The sequence below is a fragment of the Anolis sagrei genome, chromosome 6 (assembly GCF_037176765.1).
Source record: "Anolis sagrei isolate rAnoSag1 chromosome 6, rAnoSag1.mat, whole genome shotgun sequence".
In the NCBI taxonomy this organism is placed as follows: domain Eukaryota; kingdom Metazoa; phylum Chordata; class Lepidosauria; order Squamata; family Dactyloidae; genus Anolis; species Anolis sagrei.
Window position 1 is genome coordinate 21,418,217 of NC_090026.1, and position 23,207 is coordinate 21,441,423.

The 23,207-nt window shown below is 42.2% G+C and overlaps 1 protein-coding gene across 5 annotated transcripts in view; it reads right to left on the minus strand.

The window, feature by feature from the left end:
• The window catches only part of LOC132777923 (pleckstrin homology domain-containing family A member 4), a 54,444-nt gene that overhangs the window by 18,047 nt on the left and 13,190 nt on the right, over positions 1 to 23,207 (minus strand). For all 5 annotated transcript variants that reach the window (XM_067469898.1, XM_067469897.1, XM_067469895.1 and 2 more), the window contains exons 2-10: positions 13,467 to 13,574; positions 11,815 to 11,925; positions 11,229 to 11,301; positions 10,142 to 10,242; positions 8,399 to 8,514; positions 6,510 to 6,770; positions 4,755 to 5,322; positions 4,582 to 4,659; positions 3,591 to 3,692 (exon numbers count right to left, since the gene is read on the minus strand). In XM_067469898.1, coding sequence (XP_067325999.1) covers positions 3,591 to 3,692; positions 4,582 to 4,659; positions 4,755 to 5,322; positions 6,510 to 6,770; positions 8,399 to 8,514; positions 10,142 to 10,242; positions 11,229 to 11,301; positions 11,815 to 11,925; positions 13,467 to 13,550 — 1,494 coding nt within the window. In that variant the 5' untranslated portion in view covers positions 13,551 to 13,574. The remainder of the gene's footprint in view (positions 1 to 3,590; positions 3,693 to 4,581; positions 4,660 to 4,754; positions 5,323 to 6,509; positions 6,771 to 8,398; positions 8,515 to 10,141; positions 10,243 to 11,228; positions 11,302 to 11,814; positions 11,926 to 13,466; positions 13,575 to 23,207) is intronic.

Below are 23,207 nucleotides of genomic sequence, written 5' to 3' on the forward strand. Positions count from 1 at the left end.
AGGCGGATGAGCTCCCTCTATCAGCTCCAGCTCCTCATGCGGGGACATGAGAGAAGCCTCCCACAAGGATGATAAAAACATCAAATCATCCAGGCATCCTCTGGGCAACGGCCAATTCTCTCACACCAGAAGCGACTTGCAGTTTCTCAAGTCGCTCCTGACACAACAAAAAAATGTGTGTTTGTGTATATATATATGTGTGGTTTTGTGCATGCGTTGTAATGTGTTTTTTTATATATTTTGGCTTTTTAAGTCCCTTCTGCTGTGTTTTTCAGTGTTTTTATGAGTGATGGTCACTCATTGGCCTGATAGGTGTATTGTGTCCAAATTTGGTGTTCATTTGTCCAGTGGTTCTTGAGTTATGTTAATCCCACAAACTAACATTACATTTTTATTTATATAGATTGTCAGGAGCGACTTGAGAAACTGCAGGTCACTTCTGGTGTGAGAGAATTGGCTGTCTGCAAGGACATTGCCCAGGAGATGCCCTGATGTTTGGATGTTTTGCCATCCTTGTGGGAGGTGTTTCTCATGTCCCCGCATAGGCAGTCGGAGCTGACAGAGGGAGCTCATCAGTGTTCTCCCTGGATTTGAACCTCTGACCTGTTGGTCTTTCGTTCTGCCTGTTCAAGGGTTTAACCCATTGCGCTCCCATGGGCTCCTACCCCCTTGGGCAAGTCACATACTCTCCACATCAGAGAAGAAAGGTAGACCCCAGCTGAACAAATCTTGAAAAGAAAACTCAAGGAAAAAAACAAAGACAGCATCTTCTACATAAAAGTCCTATCTTTCCAGGTATAGGAAGATTTTTTTTACTTTGGGAAAGCAGTTTTCCATTTTCATTCCAGTTTAATTCAAAGTAAACTGATGCCTTTTGTCAAACTGAATCGGATAAGATCAGACCTACCTAACGGTGGCTTAGAACGTAACCCAGAAAGTCCCAAGTTCAAATGGCGCTTCAGCCAAGATTTGCTTTGGCAATCTGTTCTCTCAGTCAATTTAAGACTAATAATATTGACCTAACGTACAGGTTTCTGGCAAAGGTTACTGAGCTCCCGTATATATAAAAGCATTCTTTGAATAGCTCAAAAGCAAGACAGAAATGTGGCAAATGATTACGGATTGCCTGCAGGTCATTTAGATGTTTGAAAGGTAGAAAATGGTTCAGCAGTTCAGATTATTTTAATGCCAACTGATAGACAGAAGATTGGTACCCGCTGAGTGAAGTTAAGCTGATAATTACTTTCTATTCTCCCTCTTCCCTCTGAAAAAAAGACTTTTTTTTCTGTGTCAGGAGCAACTTGAGAAACTGCAAGTTGCTTCTGGTGTGAAAGAATTGGCTGTCCGCAAGGACGTTGCCCAGGGGATGCCCGGATGTTTTACCATTGGTTCAAAGACTGTTTTGGTAGGTGGGCACTCTAAAAATTAGAAGCATGCCCTCTCCGAAAAGGTATTAAAGCAATTAGAACATATCTCTTCTGACTGCCTGAAATGACAAGGGAATTCCATGGCATAGTATTTCGGAACTCTACAAGCAGTCCAGCCAATGTGATCCTCCCAACTCCAAAACTGTTGTATCAATGATTTATAGCCTGCCTTCCTTTCAACAAGGCCAAAGGAGTACATAAATCGCTCTCTACCTACCCACTGGGTCCTAACAAAATGTCTCTGAGATGGGATGGGTAGAGAGAAAGTGATTGGGCTAAGTTCATCTATTGTTCATCAGCCTAGCAACTATAACACAGATTTTGAATACCCTCCAATTGTCCTGATATGGCAGGGACAGCCCTAATCAATTGTGCCATCCCACTTTTGCAACTGTTTTTAAAATGTTTGGTTCATAGTCCTTCTCCTTCTGAGTCCCCTCGGGGAGATAGGACAGGTTATAAATAAAGGTTGTTGTTGTTGTTGTTGTTGTTATATTACTCATGTTGTCCTCAGCTTACTTTCGCTGTTACAGATTGAGTTCAAAACAAAAAAGGCATGTGCACTTAGTTAACTCAGCAAGGAAAAGAGGAGAACGAATGGAATATTGCCCTTTCCCGTAGGCTCAGGCAAAAGCAAACCGCTGCAAACTCTTTTAGTTTGTGTGTGTTTCTTCCTTAAGGACTTTTGCAAGGACTCTGGCATTACTTGGCTGTATGTGTTCCAGTTTTCATCTATTAAAGGTTGGCAGGTCTGTGGTGCACAACCTGTGGCCCTCCAGGTGTTTGGGACTCCCAGAAGCCCTGGACAGCATGTCCAATGGTTCAGAGTTATGGGAGCTGAAGTCCAAAACAGCTGGTGGGCCACTGCTTGTTCACCACTGCTTTAGATGTACCTATGTTTCTTGGATATCTTGACCCACCTTCCTTTCCTTTGTTTAATTTCAGATTGAAAGTATGCAGAAAGCCCTATGTTAATTTTTATATTAATGCCTACTTATTTTTATTTAGTCGATACCAGGCATGGGCAAATTTCGGCCATCCAGGTGTTTTGGACTTCAAAACCCACAATTCCTAACAACCAGTAAGCTGGGTTGTTGTAGGTTTTTCGGGCTATATGGCCATGTTCTAGAACATTCTCTCCTGACGTTTCGCCCGCATCTATGGCAAGCATCCTCAGAGGTGGATGAAATGTCCTGCAGGTGAAACGTCAGGAGAGAATGCTTCTAGAACATGGCCATATAGCCCCAAAAGCCTACAACAACCCAGTGATTCCAGCCATAAAAGCCTTCCACAAACAAGTAAGCTGTTAGGAATTGTGGTGGGAGTTGAAGTCCAAAACGCCTGGAGGGCCGAAGTTTGCCCATGCCTGATCTATACTCACACATATTGATTTTACTATAGGGAAAAGCAAACAGGTAAAACAATAAGCAACATCCCATATAGATAAGCAAGCGAAGAAGGCAAGGATTTGTTGCATGGTATAACCAGTCTAACAGCCTCCCACATTGCCCCTTAACTGATTTGCCATCTGGAAATACTGGGTCTCATCTCCATGATTCAGCTACCATTGTTCTGATTTCTGGTAGAGAGAAGAGCAGCGGGCATCTGCTGGACTTAAACTCCTTCCATACTGCCATTTCCCTTTCCTTGCAGGGAATTTTCAAATTAATAATATTTAAGCAGCTCTGGGAGCCCTATTGCCTGAACAATGGAGGATAATTCTGAACAAGCCAACATCAACATTGGTCTTTACAACCTGGAAGGTTAGTGCTTGTAAATACATGCTGGCAAAAAACTGGGATAAACCGATTCCGTGCCCGCTAAGCGGACACGACTCAATGGGATATTTTAACCAGGATTTGCAGTTCCAGATACAACCAAGTGTTTTGTCCATAGTCGTCCATACTCGTGTTATTTGTACTCTTATTTGTATTTGTACTCTTTTTAAATTTTGAAAACCAATAAAGACTATTTAAAAAAAAACTGGGATATCAATCATCATCATCATCAACAACAACAACAACAACAACAACAACAACATCATCATCATCATCATCACCCCCATTGCTGAACATTCCACGTAGCCAACTCTTTGTGCTGTTTAGATATCGTCACCATCAGTCTGCAAACAGACAGAGGGACAAAGACAAACATATCACATACCATGTTCCCTAAAGATGTCCTTTTCGCAGGGGTGGATCGGTTAGGCGTGGGGGGCAAGGGTGGTAGGTGCAGGTAGCTTGAGGAGGCTGAATGAGGGGTGATCTGTAGGAAACGGGGAAGGCAATGTTAAGGAGCAGCGCTTATAGCAGGTTGCAGGACAGTTCTGTGAAACTGCAGAAAAACAGTGGACTACGATATTGGTTGCCCGGTGTGGCTTTCTAAGATCTTTGTCATTTATTTTGGTGTGATTTTGAAAAAAGCCAAATTTCAAGTCTTTGATGCAGTGAATGCAGCTTGAAAGATGGCAGAGAAATCACACAAGCAAGCAGGACACTTACTTCATTGTGATCATAGAATCATAGAGTTGGCCATCCAGTCCAACCCTCTGCCAAGAAGCAGGAAAATTGCATTCAAAGCACCCTGAGAGATGTCCATCCAACCTCTGCTTAAAAGCCTCCAAAGAAGGACCCTCCATCACATTCCGGGGCAGAGAGTTCCACTGCTGAACAGCTCTCACAGTCAGGAAGTTCTTCCTCAAGTTCAGGTGGAATCTCCTTTTGTGTGTGCTTCTTTTGTGTGGCAGAATGGGTCTTTGAATAGTACAGAATTTAGATGACATTGGGAAAGAATTAAGGTTATGATGGTCCAAAATTTCCTACTTTTTTGTTTTAAGAGGAAATTAGACACAGTCCTGTTCATTGTAAGTTGGGAGAGGAGATATTAGAGTCAGCAACCTGATGTTCTGGAGAGCTAGCGTTTGTATATTTGGCAGGATACGGGAATATTAAGGAAGAGACAAAGTGAGTGGGAGAGAAAAGGCAGAGCTGGGAGAAATTAAGGAATCTGTTGGGAGTATAGTTTCCTGACTTTTCCAGCCAGCATAGTTGTGGTCATAATGGGCGGAAGGTTCTGGGAAATGTAGTCCTAAAGGCCCTCTGACTTCCCCACACTCTAAGAGTGATGTGCCCACACACATATGATCAATACTCACCAGTCGGCCATGAAGTCGATTCATGACCAAAGCTCGGGTTGGTCCAGTAGATGGAGAAATATAAGCTCGATCTGGAAACTGTTAGGAAACATGAAAGCAGTGAAGAGTTTAACGTCAGGGGAAATACAAAACCCAGTACCATGATGCCCACGATTGCTGGGATCTCTACTTACTCTGTTCTGTTGTGGCCTCCCCAGTGTGGCCATGAGGCTGTCCTCACCCATAGGTCGGGCTCTGATAGGGTGAGGGCTCCGAGTATAGCGCCTGCCATAAGGTTCTTCAGAGGACGGATGGACATCATAGCGGTCAGCGGGTGTCAGGGAGCGGCCCCTGGTGCCAGGTGCCAGTATGGCATAGGGGTTACTCGGAGGGGTTTCGCTGGGGGCGATGTCAACCCTTCCCATGGGAGTGTTGGGACGTACAATAACAGTCCGTGGAGAAGCCCGAGAGGATAGGTCTTCGCACGAGGCTGCCTGTGCTGCAGCTGTCCGTGGGGGTTTCCGGTGGACATGATTGGGCGACAGGTGAACCTCGGGTATACGTGGGGACTCAGCTGGGGTCAAGGGAAGGGAGTAGGAGCGAGAAGAGCGGATGGAAAGCATAGGGGAAGTCTGAGAGGTCCGAGAAGGAGAGGAAGGGGGTGAGCTCTCAGAGGGAGGAGGGGCTGGGGATCGAGGCCCGGAGATGAATTTTGTGCATGAAATGGGAGAGGGACAGCCGTGCGTCTGGGAAGACAGGGAGCTGCCAATGGGAAAGAATGACCCAAAAAGAAAAATAATTGTCACTGTCATCGTTCATAGACCCTGCCGTTCCTCATAAGAGGGGTTAACATAAAACACATCCTACATAAAAAGCACAAATTACAATTCACAAACATAACTACAAATGTGATAAAAGTTATTTGCTATAGAAGAGTAGGCAGAAATGAAACTTAAGCCCACTTTGGGGAGCAAAATGGTGCCCACAGTCAACACTTCCTCCCTGCTTCCTACGGTACCCTCTTCTGGTGAACTGGATCTCTCCATTATCAATTTGCTATTTCATGTTTTGGGGTTGGTTGGGGGGGGGGGTGGGTGAAAGGCATAATCTTTTAGAGATCATAACTTTTTGGGAAACCAGAAATCTCCATAACCTTTTGGAAATTTGACACTTTTAGGGACTAATTTGTATTCACACTATTTGAAATAATCATAATCCTTTTGTAAAGAATGATGTTAAATACTCATTTGAGTGAATCTTCTCATTAGTGGTAAATATCCACTAGTATTCATGCAAGGCCTGTTAGGCTCCTCAGTTGTTAGACTGATAGCCTGGTTGTTTCTAGTCTGTTAGGAACAAAGATATGCCAATGCACAAAATGTAGATCTTCAGAAGTGGTATTTCAGTTGCCCAAAAACATCTATTCTCTCATAAAATATATTGCGTTTAAGTCATGCTCTCAAGAGACCAAAAATAGGTAGTCTTCGTTAAAGGTAGCATAGCTGAATTACTTACAAACTTCATGTATTCAGCATACAAGTACATTTCTTATTGATTAAGAGTTTAAACAGTAAGTTCTCTAAAGCATTCTGTTTCAGTCTTTTTGTTGCAGACAGACTAACACTCTCTTCAGTCTAATACATTACTAAACATTGTCTCAATACAGACTGACTACACACTGCAGCATACTGACACTGATTTTACTTCTAAGCTGTACTGTTTTTGATGTAAACAACTTCTAAAAATGGAGTCTCAGTCTGAATAGTCCCAGATCTGGTCACACGGTCTGCAGTTCCTCACACAACCTCAAACAACATAGAGTTAAGGGGGAAGCTGCATATCAAAATATACATACAATATTGTAAGAATTCTGAATTATACACATAACAAATAACTAGTATATGAGGCTTGTAGAAGGTTGCTATTTCCAACAGTTTTCAAGTGCTTACCTTAAATCTGGCTGCTCTATCCTTTCATTATAGTAGATCCCGTTGACAGAACTGGATAAAGAAATCCTCCTGGGGGGAGGGGAACCCCTTTGACTATCTTGCTGGTGGAGGCTCTCAGATAATGAGGCCTCGTCCTCCTGTTTCTCAGAGAGACGGGCAATTTCCAGCGATTCGGCGCTTTTGGCATAGTCATCTGGCACATCCCTGACATCGTCTAAGCTGGTATGAGTGGACACAGACTGGCTTTGGAGGCCCCGGGTGCTGAGATGGGGCAGAAAGGAAGATTAGACATGCTTTCTAAATCAGACTCGGAAAAATTACCTTTTCTGGACTACAGCTCCCAAAATCCACAAGCTGAATGGGGAATTTTGAGAGCTGTAGTCGCCCAAGACTAATTTGACCACAAGCTGCTCAAAGTTCTGCTTAAGCAATGCATTTATGTTTACCTACAACCATCTACAATGTCAATTAAAAATCTATTTTTGCCACCCTTCCCATCAATCAAAAAAATTGCAATTTAACTTTCCTTACTAACCAATACATATATGTGGTTTTTTATCTGCTTGATAGATTGTTACGAGTTTTAATTGTTTATATGCTTAAATTGTCCACATTTTATGAGATTTTTTACTGTTTACTTGTATGGCATTGAATTGTTGCCAAATTTGTAAGCCGTCTTAAGTCCCCTTGGGTACAAAAGGTGGGGCAGAAAAGAAGTAAATAAATCAATAATACAGGCTCTTATTGACCATTTAGCTGTAAATAAACCAAAATCGGTTTTATGGAAAACTCCAAACAGCTATTCTTATGATGTCCCCCTTCTGTGCCATTAATGGAACCCAATTCCCTAGACAGTTCTTTGATGGGTTGCTGTGAGTTTTCTGGTCTGTATGGCCATGTTCCAGAAGCATTCTCTCCTGACATTTCACCCACGTCTATGGCAGGCATCCTCAGAGGTTGAGGAGTCTGTTCTTTGATGCATTATCTCCATCACCAGGCTAATGCATCAAAAAGATTGTCCAGGAACTGAATTCCATTAATGGGACAGAAGAGGATATTATAAGAACAGTTGTTTGGAATTTTATTATTTATTTATTTATTTATTTATTTACAGTATTTATATTCTGCCCTTCTCACCCTGCAGGGGACTTAGGGCGGATTACAATGTACATATACATGGCAAACATTCAATGCCAGTTAGACATACAACATATATAGACAGACACAGAGGCAATTTTACATTCCAGCTTTTCTGGCTTCCTGAGGGTATGCTTGATTCTGGCTCAATTCCAGCCACAGGGGGGAGCTGTTACTTCACTGTCCATTTGTAACACTGAGTCCTTTGATTGAGTACTTCCTCATTCTTCTGCTTACTGCTGGAAGGTTTTATGGCATTGTAAATTAGTTAAATTAGCCTACCTGCATAAATTTCCCACTTGACCATCTTTCGGGCTGCATGGGTCAACAGCAAGCTAGACTATTAACGGTCAGGAGCTCACTCCGATCCGGGATAGCTTTGAACTCATGACCTCTTGGTCAGTAGTGATTTAATGTAGATGGCTATCAGCTAGCTGCGCCACAGCCCAGTCCTTTTCTATAAGGAATTGATTTTTAGTTTATTTTCAACCATTAGGCAGAACGAGAAAACCATCTCAGGTAGCAGAAGCTGAGGTAGGAAGACAGAGGTGTGTCTCGCACATCTGTCCAATGTTCCCTAAACTAGCTTGGTTCTCTTTGGTGCAAAGGAGCACCTTGTTGGTCATGTTGGAAAGGTACTATTTCAGTGCTATAATCCATCATCGCTGTTTGCCTCAGCCAAGAAAATGGCTTTTTCTTGGCCACAAATGCAATAATTAATCCAGCACATGGCTGTACACAACAATCCTTACTAGTTTCCACAGTCACACTCAGCTGTTGCTGCCTGGTTCATCGCCCTTATCCAACTGTTCATGTCCAACTGGGTTTCCGCACTGAAGTAATATGTTCTCATGCCAGGATGTTCAGCCTGGAAGAGGGAGAGAAAAGAAGTCCCTGTAGAACTCAAAATATCCTCAAGGAGGCAGCAAATATATATATAGAGAGATTGCTAAATAGCTGTAAGAAAAGAGAACCCATAGTAGACTTCTTGGCTCCTGATGCATTTCCTGCATGGCTGCCAGCAAACCGTGTTCTCTGATTTAGAGCAACATATGAGCTCTTGAAAGTAAACAAGCATCAAGCCCAACTTTTCTGCTCGGCAGCCTCTGCCAAGTCAGCCAAGACTTCTGGCTTCCAGACCCATCAGACTCAGACCAGCTTTCCATGTCTCAAAATGGTGAGTTTCTCATTATTGCTACATGTTTGCCTGGTAATGTTCCTGCCAGGGTCTTAATTCCAACCACAATGGGTTTTCTTATTATATTAACAAATAATTCACTCAAGCAAGCAATCCCATATTTTGTATGCTAACAGTGGATAATGTGCAAATGTGGAGAACCAACTGTAGTCAACAATAAGTTGGTCTTGTAAATAAGTCAAGAACAGGTTTGTGTCCCAAAATTACAGAATTTCCTGTACTTACGGATAACTTGAGAATAAAATGTAAGGGCATGTAAAAGGCATGTTAAGAATAAAGGAAGGGAAACCAATGTCAAAGAAGTTACATTCTTTCAGTAAGTGAAACTACTTCTACTCACTCAAAAGGGAAGGGAACTAAATTGTGGCTGCACAATATGTGGAAGACTCACCTTGGGCATTATGCCCTACTTGGGACAGAAGGAAAGAGAAATCCAAGGTATGGCCCCCAAACCCTACAACAACCAAGCCAAGGTTGTCAAAAAGGCCATAGAGCTCATTTCTGTTCCCCAAAATTGAGAATCTTGAACCACAATCCAAAAAGGGACTTGAGCACAAAAAAATGAAAAACCTGACTCCGCTGAAGCTGGGGTTCATGAAGAACTATCCAAAAATGGAGCTGTGTAAATGGAAAAATAATTCCGCTACCCAGAAGCAGGGATCATAAAGCACCATCCAAAAAGGGACTTTTCTAATGGAAGGGAATAAGTCTACTCCCCAGCAGCAGAGGATCCCAAAGCAGTGATCTGAGAAGTTTCTTGTACTTATGGAGTTCCTCCCAAAATATGTGGCTGTCGCAGCAAGGTGAGATTTTTGGAAAACAGAAATCTCCATAACTTTTGGGAGATTTTATGATCTTTGAAAAAGCATGACCCTGTTAAAAGTCAAAACCTTTTGAAAAATTATGCCATCATCTCTTGGTAAAAGCATGACCTGTTAGAGCAGTGGTTCTCAACCTGTGTGACCCCAGATGTTTGCGCCTTCCGCTCCCAGAAATCCTAACAACTGGTAAACTGGCTGGGATTTTTGGGAGTTGTAGGCCAAAACACCTGGGACCCACAGATTGAGAACCACTGTGTTAAGAGTCATAACCTTTTGGGAAAATTGCATTCATTCAAGGCAATTAGGTTACTCAGCTGTTAAACTGATGTACCTACTAGGTATGTCTTTGAACTGTTAGAGACAAAGATATGCCAATGTACAAAAAAACATACACACAGCAAAGACTGAATTTGGTAGGACTTTGGTTTGATCCAGCAGAGTCATAACCATAAATGCGGATACAGAAAAGGACTGACCTTGAACACAAAGCGCCGGTTCTTCTTCTCTTTGGAGAACGCTGTCCGGATTTCATAACTAGGGAGAGGGATGCTGCCCAAAACCATTTCTTCACGACTGTCTGAAAACACAAATAATTTGTGCTTAATCATTCAACTACTGTTAAGAGTAACATCCCTATCTCTGTAACAGTCATTGCTGTCAAAGCCCTTGCGGCTTCCTCTGATCTATGGTGAAGATTTTGATTATTTTGACATTGATAATCTTCTACTCCCAGTTTCTCCAGTTTCTCCAGTGCTACGTCTACCTTATACACCTCAAGTCCTCCCTCTGGAAGTACAGTTCTAATAGGCTCTCCAGAATCGCAGAATCTGGACCTGTGATATCCAGCAACCACAGATCGTGGCACCAGGACTGCGGCGCAGCTGGCTGGGAGTCAGCTACATTAAGATGACTACTGACCAAAAGGTCATGAGTTTGAAGCCAGCCCGGGTTGGAGTGAGCTTCCGACCAATTTGTGTAGCTTGCTGTTGACCTTTGCAGCCCAAAAGACAGTTGCATCTGTCAAGTAGGAAATTTAGGTACCGCTTATGCGGGGAGGTTAATTTACGACGCCATAAAAATCTCCAGTAAGCATGTAAAGAATGAGGAAGTACTTCATCAGTGTCACAAAGGGACGGTGAAGAGACAGCTCCCCTGGTGACCAGAATACTCTCATGAAAAAGCTGGAATGTTAAATAGCCTCTGTGTGCCTGTCTATATATGTTGTGTGTCTATGGCATTGAATGTTTGCCATGTATATGTACATTGTAATCCACCCTGAGTCCCCTGCGGGGTGAGAAGGGTGGAATATAAATACTGTAAATAAACAAACAAACAAATAAATAAATAAATTGGCAACAATGTAAATACAAACACATTGAAGCATGTGTGCCCACATCTCTACCATTTAATAATATTGAATGTGATCATTCAGTTTCTTTTGTGTCCATGGTGCTTCCTGGACCTGTGACCTCATGAATACGGCAAACTCACTGCACATTACAATATATTCCTTTCTGAGATGCCTTCAGATTAAACTATGGGACTAAAATAAATTCCAATTACCTCGATAATAGAAAAGACAGTAATTGGAAAGGACAAACCAACGCCGTTTCCATAGCTTAAGTCCTGAACTGTCCTGTTAAAAAAAGGAAAGGAAGAAATAACATCAAAGGTCACCATAACACTTATCAAGGAACACAGGAATCCCACCAAGCTATCAATATCCTATTTTCCCAGTAGACCGCTAAAGAAGGGTCGATATTCAAATATGAAGGGGGCTCGGGCAAGGGAAATCCTTGTGGGCTGCTATCTCTGCTGATGGATCATACTGGGCTTATTACTTTATTCATTACTTTAATTTTATCCCACCTTTCTCCAGATACAGGGACTCAATACACTACTGTTATGTACTGACAACAGTAACTACAGACTCTTCGGTAAACAATTGGAAACTTGTCAAAATGGCTGGACATCATTTAACCAACAACAGGGCTGCCACAAGTATTTACATATTACTCATAAGCCGCTTTGAGTCTACTTCGGGGAGAGAGGGGCGGCATATAAATGTCATAAGTAAATAGATAGATAGATAGATAGATAGATAGATAGATAGATAGATAAGTCATGTTGCTTTCTCACTCTCATTTACCTGTTTGTAAAGCCACCCACGCATGATAACAGGTGAGTTGGGATCTCTCTTGATGGAGTTTGCCCTTTTTCCAAAAGTATGTACCTTCTGGACTGTCCGGGCTGTGTTTCGCTATGGGAAACAAAGAGGTAAATACATATAACTTCAGTTAGTCAACAGCAGTAGGTTTATGCAGGACTATATTTGGAGGCTTGGATTCTGGTCCCGTATCGGAGCCACACAGAATGTCCCAAATCCTATATTTCTTGATTTGATGAAAGCGAGCGCCAGTGACAATTCGAGCAGAACAACCCACAAGCATTTGGTAGGCAGAAAAATGTCGATATCTATCAAATAATGGGGCTCTGCCAGCTGGGATCGCTGTAGGCATGGCATGGCTCTTTTTTGGAAGAGTCCCAAATTGTGGCTTATGTGGTGTTTCCTCAATCACCTGTGAAGCTAAGAGTAGAAAGAGCAAGCAAGCAGTTGCACTTGAACAGACAGACCCATTCCTATGAGGCCAATTTCTCAAGTACCAAATGCTCCTTGTCTGTTGGCTGCAAGAGAGGCTGGTACCTGATTTTCTAGCTCTCAGCTTTTTAGATAACAGAGAAAATAGAATATGAGACTGCCCTATATAAGGCCCACCTTAGGTGCATCTACACTGTGGAATTAATGCAATTTCTTACCACTTCAATGTGCCATGGCTCAATGCTATAGATTCATAGAAGCTGTAGTCTGGTGGAGCAACAGCACTCCTTGGTAGAGGAGGCTAAAGATATTCTGTCATGATTCTGAAGCATTGACCCATGGCACTTAAAGTGGTTTCAAACTGCATTAATTTTGCAGTGTAAATGCACCCTATAGCACATAAGGGCTCTAAAAAAACCCAGTCCAACTGGTCTAGGGCCGGACTATAGCACAGCTGGTTAATCACCACCAGTAGAAATAAGATCTACCAACTGAAAGGTTGCCAGTTCGAAGCCCAGGTCAGAGTGAGCATCTGACTGTCAGCCCAGCTCACTGTTTACCTAAACAGTTTGAAAACAGCTTAGAGCTGTAAGTAGAGAAATTAGGTACTGCTAAAAAGCAGGGGAGGTATTTTACGACACCATAAAAGAAAAAGACCAGAAAACACCTGAGACCAAAAGGAAGTCCTGATGGCTCTTCATCATAGAGGATGGAGCAACAGCACACCCCTGTGGTTGGATTTGAGCACAACCTCCAAGGCGCCAAAAAGTTGGATGTCAACACAACATACCTTCTTTCTGTCTGTTCTGTCCTGACTGTCCAAACGGCATTGAATGTTTGTTGTGTATATGTACTGTGATCCACCCTGAGCCCCCTTGGGGGAGATAGGGCAGTATATAAATAAAGTGTTGTTGTTGTTATGAAATGGGGAAAAGATACAATTCCAACATTACAGATCCAACTAAATAATTGTACTAAAGTTACTACAAGTTGAGCATCCCTTATCTGGAATTCCAAAATACTCCAAAATCCAAAACTGACCAATTAGATGACTCAGATAGTGACATCTTTGTCTTTATGACAATTCAATGTACACAAGCTTTGCTTCATGTGCAAATTTATTTTTAAATGTTATGAATAAAATTAGTTTTGGCCAATATGTGTGAGGTGTATTTGAAGCATAAGTGAATTTCATGTCTCACCTTGGCTCCCATTGAGACGGAAGAGATGGTGGCAGTGCTGCTGGCTTGACTTAGGCTGCTTGTTGGCCGGTCCCTCTCTGACATGGCCCCCAGCTGACCCAACGTGATCTGAAAGAGAGCAGAGAATGATGGGTATTCAAGTGATGGTTTATTAGTTACCAAAACCTTCAGTTTGGGGCAAGTGCTTCACACCAATGTAGAGCTCCAGTCTTCACCTGTTGCAAGAACATTGCCATATCCCTGTAACATCAGAGCTTTGGACTGCAGGTGTATCTATGTTGCAGAATCCATGCAATATGACACCAATTGGCTCATTATTATGGAATTCTGGGAGGTGTAGTTTGACAAGATCTTGAGCCTTCTTGCCAAAGTGTGCTATTGTTTCATCAAACTACAGCTCCCACAATTCCATGGCATTCAGTCATTGGAGTGAAAGTGGTGTCAAACTGCATTAATTGTACAGTGTAGACACACCCTGCAAATCCCATGCTTCCTTTCTGGATGTTGTCATCTAAAATAATTAACAAAGGTCCTTTGAAGATCAGATGCAGCAGTACACACAGAAGTCTTTTCCGAACATTACATTATATAACATATTTGAACCCATAATGATTGAAAGAATGCATCTGCCAATAATTTTACTAGTCTATAGGAGTCAAAAGAAGAAAGATGGGGAAAACTTTGTGCCTCACACATCACCCCACTGTAGTTTTATACATGGGGCACAGAGAGTGTATCCACACTACAGATTTAATGCAGCTTGACACCACTTTGGAGCTCTCAGTGGTGCAGCTGGTTAAACCTCTGAGCTGCTGAACTTGCTGACTGAAAGGTCAGCGGTTTGAATCCAGGGAGCAGCGTGAACTCCTGCTGTTAGCCCCAGTTTCTGCCAACCTAGCAGTTCGAAAACATGCAAATATGAGTAGATCAATAGATACCACTTTGGCAGGAAGGTAATGGTGCTCCATGCACTTATACCGGCCACATGACCTTGGAGGTGTCTATGGACAACACTGGCTCTTCGGCTTAGAAATGGAGATGAGCACCAACCCCCAGAGTCAGACACAACTGGATTTAATGTCAGGGGAAAACCTTTACCTTTACCTATTTCCTGTAGTAACCTATGGGTGTGAGAGCTGGTCCATAAGGAAGGCTGAGTGAAGGAAGTTAGACGCTTTTGAACTGTGGTGCTGAAGGAAAATTCTGAGCGTGCCTTGGCCTGCCAGAAGACCAAACCAGTCCATACTCCAGGAAATAAAAGCCTGGCTGCTCACTGGAGGGGAGGATATTAGAAGCAAAGATAAAGTACTTTGGCCACATAATGAGAAGACAGGAAACCTTGGAGAAGATAATGATGCTGGGGGAAATGAAAGGGAAAAGGAAGAGGGGCCGACCAAGGGCAAGATGGATGGATGGTATCCTTGAAGTGACTGGCTTGACCTTGAAGGAGCTGGAGGTGGCCATGGCCAACAGGGAGTTCTAGCATGGGCTGGTCCATGAGGTCACGAAGAGTCGGAAACGACTGAACAAATAAACAACAACAGCAAGTTTGGTGAGGTGCCAGTACTATTTGGCAGAGACAGCGAAAGACCTTTTAAAACAATAACTCCCACGATTCCTTTGCATTGAGCCACAGCAATTACAGTTGTGACAAGTGTAGATGCACTCAGAGAAGGGATAGCTTATGCCATCTTTTTCCCTTTGGACATTCTGTATTCTAGTTAGAATGGGCCACTGAGCATAAAAATTAGATTCTTAAGAATAATTTTAAAAAACAGCAAAAAATATTTCTTATCTTTATGGGGCTGAAAATGTTCTGAAAATGTGCCAATAAGATCAGCAGAAGTTTGTTGCGACAGGTGTAAGGTTTTTTCCACTGCTGCAACCCAACTAACCAGGTTTTCAACACTCTTCCCACTCACAAGTGCCTCCCAGTGTTGCTACACAGTCTTTTTCCTCTTAGTAAATTCATAGAGAGCCTCCCAATATTACGATCAAGCAGCATCGGGCAAGATAAGTAACTCAACATGTGTTTTATGGTTTTATTTCACTTATGTTGCAGTAGGTTTTGACTATTTCTGGGCGTGGAATTCCAGTTTCCCAGAAGCAGCAGCAGATGCAAATAATATTTTCAAGATTGATGGACATTTTGTTAGTGGTTTTTCAGCATGCAGGGATATACAGTAGGTTTTGCATGATCTACTGTTTCTATTTGCTTTGAGCTGAAAGGCAGACTGGAGTGGGGAAGCCATTCAACCCACTCCCCTGCTCATTGCTCAACTCAACTAAGCCAGTGAATTCCCTTTAGTTATTTTTGGACTTAACCCACCTGCTTGTGTCTGGCAAAAGCATCTCTTTCAAGAGTGCCGGACTGGTGAGATGGGAAATTCCACCCTTTCCCTTGGCAAGGCAATTCAACCATCAATGGCCCTTTGTTCTCAAACACCTAAATCTCATTTCGTATTATGTGTGGTTGTTTCTGATAGTTCCTCTTAGGCTGGCATTTTAGAATCTCATAGGTAGAAAGTGCTTGATTTGGCAGCACATATACTAAAATCGGAACACCCAGCTCCTGCCAACCTAGCAGTTTGAAAGCATGCAAATGTGAGTAGATCAATAGGTACCGTTTCGGCGGGAAGGTAACGACGCTCCATGCAGTCATGCCGGCCAGATGGCCTTGGAGGAGTCTACGGACAATGCTGGCTCTTTGGCTTAGAAATGGAAATGAGCACCAACCCCCAGTCGGACACGACTGGACTTAATGTCAGAGGGAAACCTTAATCTTTTTTACATATCTTCTATATACCTAATATATAGAAGATCCAACCAGTCCATACTTCAAGAAATAAAGCCTGACTGCTCATTGGAGGGAAGAATAGTAGAGGCCAAGATGAAGTACTTTGGCCACATCATGAGAAGAAAGGAAAGCTTAGAGAAGACAATTATGCTGGGGAAAATGGAAGGAAAAAGGAAGAGGGGCCGACCAAGGGCAAGATGGATGGATGGCATCCTTGAAGTGACTGGATTGACCTTGAAGGAGCTGGGGGTGGTGACGACCGATAGGGAGCTCTGGCGTGGACTGGTCCATGAAGTCACGAAGAGTGAGAAACGACTGAATGAATGAACAACAAACAACCTAATAAAGTGAAAATATACATTCACATACAGCTCTCAATTCCACAAACAGCTTTAACCTATAGTGCTAAGGAGCCACCAAAAACACTCCCTCCAAAGACATTACAGGTTATAGCAAGCATTATGAACATGTAGCCCAACCCCTGCCAATGTACTCCCCAAACACCATACTGCCCACCACCCAAGGAATGTTTTCATTTGGGGACAAACGGTGAACTGTAACTAGGGCTTATTTTTGAAGTAGGTTTTATATTTTGAACAACCTCAAAATGTTGAGCAACCTCAAAAATCCTTTAAAAAAACATGCTAGGGAGGTCTTATTTTCAGGGAAACAGGGTAGTAGAAGTTTTCCTGAATTGCTAAATATAAGGCCTCCCCCAAAAGTAAGACCTAACAACTACTATACAGTATATAATAAATGTTTAATTTTTTGGTTCAACAATAAATGTGAATTATTCTTCATGGCAAAATAAGACATCCCCTGAAAATAAGACCTAGCACATCTTGTTTTTGGGGAAACAGGGTTCCTATAACCAAAGACTTAAGTGGCAATTGTTGGGGATTTTCTGTATACAAATAATTTATTTGACCATTGGGCTAAAAGATTCCATTCAATGAAAAGTGCATCTTTACTGTCAAATTAAAACAGTTCAATACCACTTTAACTTCCATGGTTCAATGCTATGGAAATGAGAGAGCTGACGAGGCTGTAAAATTATAACTCCTATGATTCTATAGCATTGAGCCATAGCAATTAAAGTGGTGTCAAACTGAATTAATTCAACAGTGCAGATGCAACCTAAGATTAAAAAAAAGTCTAAATACCCGGAAGGCACCTGATCCTGTCTGATCCTGGAAGCTGAGCAAAGTTACGCCTATTTAGTATTTGGCTGGGGAACTGCCAAAGAAAACCAAACACTGTAGGCTATATCTCGGAGGAAGGCAATGGCAAACTGCCTCTTGAATATTCCTTGCCTGTGGTGTTATTGAACAATCCGCTTTTCTAATCCTTTGCATTATTTTTGGCTGCATGGCAAAGGATGCGCTACTTCCGCACCTCCCTTATCATGCATGCAAAGCATATCTTCTGTTAAGTGAAGGTGTGCTAATACTAATATAGGCAAGTACCCACAATACAACTATTATCTTAAGAAGTTTGAAATGCAAAGAAATACATTGCAAACTAATTGTCGTGGATGTCATACATCAGGATCAAAGCACCTATAAAATATGATTTTTTAAAAAGTCTATATAGAGAAGTCCAGGGTTGCCATAAGGCAACGTTTCTCAACCTGGGGGTAGGGACCCCTGGTGGGGGTCACTAGGGGGTTTCAGAGGGGTCGCCAAAGACCATCATAAAACATATATTTCTGATGGTCTTAGACACCCCTTTGGCACAGAAGTCTAAAGATCTCTCCGCCTGTCCTTCTCTTCCTTTTTGGAAACAGATGGTGAATCTTCCCACCAAGAGCCCTCCTCACTGCGATTCCTGTCCTCTCAGGTAAGGGGAGGGCTGTTTCTGAGACTCTAAGCAGGGGAGGGCAAGCAGGCGTGTTTGGCGCATGACAGTGCACGTGTATGGGGCGAGGGAGAGCGGGTGAGGCTGGAGGGAGGTGTGCACCAGTGAGTCCCTTTAAGAAATATGGGTTCTGTGTGGGACGTTTGGCCCAATTCTGTCATTGCTGGGGTTCAAGGGGCTCTTTGATTGTAGGTGAACTATAAATCCCAGCAACCAAAACTCCCAAAGGTCAAGATCTATTTTCCTCCAAACTCCACCAGGGTTCACATTTGGGCATATTGAGTATCTGTGCCAAGTTTGGTCCAGATCCATCATTGTTTGAGTCCACAGTGCTGTCTGGATGTAGGTGAACTACAACTCCAAAGCCCAAGGTCAATGACCACCAAACCCTTCCAGTATTTTCTGTTGGTCATGGGAGTTCTGTGTGCCAAGTTTGGTTCAATTCCACCATTGATAGATTTCAGAATGCTCTTTGATTGTAGGTGAACTATAAATCCCAGCAACTACAACTCTCAAATAACAAAATCAATCCCCCCCCAACCCCATCAGTATTCAAATTTGGGCGTATCGAATATTTGTGCCAAATTTGGTCCAGTGAATGAAAATACATCCTGCATATCAGATATTTACATTACGATCCTTAAGAGTAGCAAAATTACAGTTATGTAGTAGCAACAAAAATAATGTTATGGTTGGGGGTCACCACAACATGAGGAACTGTATTAAGGGGGTCACGGCCACTACCATAAGGAAACATGTGACGTGAAAGCATGCACATATACCAACTGATTTTTTTTCACTCAGCGGCATAATAAAAAAGCAGAAGACTTAGTATAGCCCACTTTGGTTGATTCAAAAGAAGGTATAGCAGACTATAATTAGATTTCCTTTCTTCTGTATAGAGGTAGGCAAGGTCTTACTGACACTCAAGTTACATGAACAGAGGAAATTCAGAGGACAGCTGCAACAATGGAAAGCACGTTAGCCCTGAAGCGGTGAATTCTTTCAACCTGAAAAAATAAATCAACATTTTGTGCCATGGGGGGATCCATTCAGTGACCCGGATAATTTATGCAAGATACAGCAGGTGTGCAAATCTTGGGCCAGGGAGGTCAAATTCCTTAGGTGAATAAAGCCCCATTGGTGAGTGGAAAATCTAACAGATTTACTGTGGCTTGGGCTTTGGTGGACTAAGACAATTAACTTCATCAATACACACAGAGACACACCAGGGATAGGGGTCAGGAGAATGTAAACAATAAGATCAAATGGTCATGAAATGCAAGAAGCACCATCACAAACAGTTTTATGAATAGGTAGAAAGAGCCCTGGGTTAAACTGCTGAGCTGCTGAACTTGCTGATTGAAAGGTTGCAGGTTCGAATCTGGGGAGTGATGTGAGGTTCCGCTATTAGCCCCAGCTTCTGCCAACCTAGCAGTTCGAAAACATGCAAATGTGAGTACATCAATAGGGATCACTCTGGCGGAAAGGTAACAGCACACCAAGCAGTCATGCCGGCCACAAGGTCTTGGAGGTGTCTACGGACAATGCTGGCTCTTCGCCTTAGAAATGGAGATAAGCACCAATCCCCAGAGTCGGACACAATTGGACTTAATGGCAGGGAACAACCTTTACCTTCACCTAGAAAGTATAGAATGCAACCAAAGCGATGATGTAAATCAACTGTAATTGGTGGCACTATACACATCCTGTGTTTTCTAGGAATTTAGTATGGGAAAGTAAATCATTATCTCAAGATTACCGGATGAGAAAAGTACTCTCACAAAAAGTTCTGTTACACATTGAAGAGAAGCTTTGGTGTAAACGATGTATTTATTTTATGCCTCTGCCTATGAGAGATCATGCAGCAAATGTGAATATTTGGTTTTATTCTGTTGTCCTATCTTATTCTTGCAAAGTCTCTAATATATTCATGATGAGCTAACATTTAGGGTCATTTAGATACAGGTTGACTATCCCTTATCTGAAATGCTTGGAAACAGAAGTGTTTTGTGTTTTGGATATCAGCATCATCAGCATCATCAGCATCATTATCTCTGTTTGCAGGATAATAATAATATTATCCTGCAAATCTCTTAGGAAGACAGGCGGACAAATGTCAGTGTGCTGGAAGAAGCAAAGACCACCAGTATTGAAGCAATGGTCCTACACCATCAACTCTGCTGGAGTAACCACGCTGTCTGAATGCCCAATCACCATCTCCCAAAGCAGTTACTAACAGGAAAATAATATTATCCTGCAAATCTTATGGGAAGACATGTGAACAAATGTCAGCGTGCTGGAAGAAGCAAAGGTCCCAAGTATTGAACCAACGGTCCTATGCCATCAACTCTGCTGGGCTGTCCACGTTGTCCAAATACCCAATCATTGTTCCCAAAGCAGTTACTATACTCCCAACCCAAGAATGGGGAACGTAATGTTGGTGGACAGGAAAAGAGATTTAAAGATGGGCTTGAAACCAACCTTAAAAACTCTGGAATAAACACCGAGAATTATGAAGCCCTGGCCCTTGAGCACTCTAACTGGAGGTCAGCTGTGACCAGCAGTGCTGCAGAATTCGAAAAGACACAAATGGAAGGTGAAAGGGAGAAACATGCCAAGAAGAAGGCATGTCAAGCCAACCCTGGCTGGAATAACCTTCTACCTGGAAACCGATGTCCTCACTGCGGGAGAACATGTGGATCAAGAAGAGAGCTCCGAAGCCACCTATGGACCCACCATCAAGAAACTACACTTGGATGACCATCATCCTTGAGCATGAGGGATCGCCTAAGTATTACTTTTCCTCCATTCTTCCCTCCAAGGAGAAAAGGGGCATCTGCACTGCAGAATTAATGCAGTTTGACACCACTTTTACTGCCATGGCTCAATGCAATGGAATACTGGGGTTTGTAGTTTGGTGAGGTATTAGCACTCTTCAGCGGAGAAGGCTAAAGAGCTTGCAAAACTACAACTCTCATGATTCCAAAGCATTGAGCCTTACCAATTGAAGTGTTGCAAAATTGACTAGCCAACCCTATTTGTAGCTCAGTGGGATTCAAAATGCAAATGCAAATTCATCGGAGAATGAAAGTTACTTTTTAGATTCCATGTCCCTAAATCTATAGGCTTGGACATGATAAATAAAACTAATCCAAGCACTGCCGTTCACAACAAAGAAGATTAAGAGGACAATGAGTGGCATATTCCGGATGTTGTCTATCAAATGTTGCCGACTGATGCAAAACTCCCTTCCCATAGGCGGCATGGGCTGGGAACCCTCCTTTGTCCCATGATCCTAAGCCGACAAGGGCACCTCTATCAATCCCTGGCACACTTTGCCCCTTGCATTCCATTCCTTCCGCCCACCTCTCACCCTTCCAATGACGCCAAAGGGATGAATGGGGGGCATTGATGCAGGCAAGCCCCCTCCCCTGCCTGACCCTCAAGAGCCAGGGGAACATTGTGCGATCTGTTTGTGAAGGTCGCTGTTCAACCTCCCACTCAAGGATCCTTGCATCACTGCCTCCGCCTGGAGCCCTAGAGAAAGATGTACACTTCAGAAGAGGACGGGGCCAAGAGGATGCAGGGCACACCCTTGAACATTTCACAGATGAAACAGGGACACATGTGGCCAAGCAGCATTATGGTGTGTATAAAAAGACAAAAGTTACCAAGTAGGGAGAATACCCAAGGTAGGGAAAGCTGCAGCAGTTTGCTTTGGCCTGAGACAACTATGAAGGGCAAGAATCTTTTCTCTCCTTCCTGCTGAATCCATGTAAGGCGAACTACTTTTGTACTTTGAATTCAGGCCCCTTCCACACAACTGAATCAAATCCCACATTATCTGCTTTGAACTGGAATATATGGCAGTATGGACACAGATAATCCAGTTCAAAGTAGATATTGGTATATAATGGTATAGTGCAATATAGTAATAAATAATACTGATATTGTACTATGCTAATAATCTATATAAATAAAAGTGTAATGTACGAATTGACACCAGAATTGAACACAATACACCTTTCAGGCCAACAAGTGACCATCACTCATAAAAACACTGGAAAACACAGCAGAAGAGACTTAAAAAGCAAAAAAAAAAATACAATGCATGCGCAAAACCACACACACACACACACACACATATATATATATACTAGGCTTGGGCAATCCATGGTTCTAAATGGTTCTAAAGTACTTACAAAACTAAAGTTCTGGTGGTGAAAATTTCAGAACTCTAACAAAACTTTCAAAATTTAATTATTATTTCATTATTGGTGATTTTAATGACAGAACCAATTACTGCCATTTATTATGAAATTTTGAGAGTTTTGTTAGAGTTCTGAAATTTTCACCACCAGAACTTTAGTTTTGTAAGTACTTTAGAACCATTTAGAACCATGGATTGCCCAAGCCTAATATATACGCAAACACACATGTATACACATATGCACAAATATATATACACACACATATACACACACAGAAAATGCATATATACAGACTGGACCACAGCAACGCGTGGCAGGGGATGGCTAGTATAATATATTGTATGTATGTGTATATATGTGTGTGTGTGTATGTATCTCATAAGCCGCTCTCACCCTTTGGGGTGAGAAGGGCAGTATATAAATGTCGTAAATAAATAAATAAATAAACATTGTGGGATTTTCTGCCTTGATGTTCTGGGTTATATGGCTGTGTGAAAGGGCCCTCGGTTTGCAGCAAATGAAGTGAACTGAGGACAAAGGAGGAAAGTAAGAGATATTTCAAAAGCAACTGAAAAAAATGGGACAACACAGAATCAAGTGGGATTTCCAAATTGGAAAGTATATACCGTATATACTCGAGTATAAGCTGAGTTTTTCAGCCCTTTTATTAGGCTGAAAAAGCCCCCCTCGGCTAGAGTCAAAGTTATTTATTATTTTACTCTGTTATTATTTTTATTACATTTATTATTTTACTCTATTTATTATTATTATTACATTTACATTATTTTACTCTATTATTATTACATTTAACTTTGCTCATTATTATTACATTTATTATTTTACTCTATTATTGTTATTACATGTATTATTTTA